At 42.3% G+C, this 1628-nt stretch overlaps 1 protein-coding gene across 1 annotated transcript; it reads right to left on the bottom strand.

Moving 5' to 3' along the window:
* Positions 1-651: 651 nt before the first annotated feature.
* Positions 652-1303, bottom strand: LOC129653606 (eukaryotic translation initiation factor 1-like). Its single transcript, XM_055583349.1, has one exon. It carries the CDS (start codon positions 1162-1164, stop codon positions 823-825), a length of 342 nt encoding a protein of 113 aa, XP_055439324.1. The 5' UTR covers positions 1165-1303; the 3' UTR covers positions 652-822.
* Positions 1304-1628: the final 325 nt, after the last annotated feature.

Raw genomic sequence — 1628 nt, 5'->3', positions numbered from 1 at the left:
CAATGATTTTGGAGCCCAAGAAAATAAAGTCTGTCACTGTTTCCCCATCTATTTCCATGATATGATGGGACCAAATACCATGATCTTAGTTTTCTGAATGTTGAGTTTTAAGCCAACTTTTTCACTCTCCTCTTTCATTTTCATCAAGAGGTTCTTTAGTCCTATTTCACTTTCTGCCATAAGGATGGTGTCATCTGCATATCTGAGGTTATTGATATTTCTCCCTGCAATCTGGATTCCAGTTTGTGCTTCATCCAGCCTGGCATTTCTCATGATGTACTCTGCATATAAGTTAAATAAGCAGAGTGACAATATACAGCCTTGACATACTCCTATCTCATTTTGGAACGAGTCTGTTGTTCCATTTCCAGTTCTAACTATTGCTTCTTGACCTGCATACAGATTTCTCAAGAGGCAGGTCAGGTTGTCTGGTATTCCCATCTCTTTAATAATTTTCCACAGTTTGTTGTGATCCACAAAGTCAAAGGCTTTGGAGTAGTCAGTCAATAAAGCAGAAGTAGATGTTTTTCTAGAATTCTCTTGCTTTTTTGATGAGCCAATGGATGTTGGCAGTTTGATCTCTGGTTCCTCTGCCTTTTCTTTTCTTTTCTTTTCTTTTTTTCTTTTTTTTTTTTTTTTTTTTTTTGCATGGCTCTTTTCAGTTTATTGCATGAAGGAGTTACACTAGTCCAAGTTAAAAGCAGACCCCAAATGGTTACATTATACAAGCTGTGAGGTTTTTAAACTTGTGACAAGGGACAGAAGGGAAATTCTACTCATTGCAAGGAAAGCCTCACTTAAGCTTCAGTGAGCCAAAAGCACTTAAAACCCATGAACCTTCAGCTGGTCGTCCTTAGCCAGTCCAATCTCTACCAGGAACTGGCATATGTTCTTGCGCTGGTCACCCTGTAGCTGAATTACTTCTCCATATTCTGGATGTTCAATTACAGTACCATTGCAGGCAAATTTCTTCTTAAATGCCTTCACTAGTTTCTTTTTATCGTAATCATCAGCGATCCCTTGGACAGTAGTAAGGGTCTTCCTGCTGTTTCTCTGTTGAATTCTTATATGGATATAATCCTCAGTGCCAGCAGGAAGCAGATCATCACCCTTACTTGCATCAGCAAAGGGGTCGAAAGAGTGGAGGTTCTGGATAGCGGACATACGATAGGATTCCTTTTCCTCGGTGGAAACGGCCTGCTGAAGGTGGTGGCGGGAGAAGGCGGGCAGGGGGGATGGAGCGTCGGGAAGCCAGGGGGCTCAAGGGGGAGGCTGCTGAGTCCTCGGCGGCGGCTCAGTGACTGGGCCCTCTGCCTTTTCTAAATCCAGTTTGAACATCTGGAAGTTCAGGGTTCACATACTGCTGAAGCCTGGCTTGGAGAATTTTGAGCATTACTTTGCTAGTGTGTTGAGATGAGTGCAATTGTGTGGTAGTTTGAGCATACTTTGGCATTACCTTTCTTTGGGATTGGAATGAAAACTGACCTTTTCCAGTCCTGTGACCACTGCTGAGTTTTCCAAATTTGTTGCCGTACTGAGTGCAGCACTTTCACAGCATCATCTTTTGGATTTGAAATAGCTCAACTGTTTTTCCATCACCTCCACTAGCTTTGTTCATAGTGATGCTT

Source organism: Bubalus kerabau, chromosome 5 (assembly GCF_029407905.1).
Source record: "Bubalus kerabau isolate K-KA32 ecotype Philippines breed swamp buffalo chromosome 5, PCC_UOA_SB_1v2, whole genome shotgun sequence".
NCBI classification, from domain to species: Eukaryota; Metazoa; Chordata; class Mammalia; order Artiodactyla; family Bovidae; genus Bubalus; species Bubalus kerabau.
The sequence above is the reverse complement of the archived record's forward strand: the minus strand, read 5'-3'. Positions and strand labels throughout refer to the sequence as shown.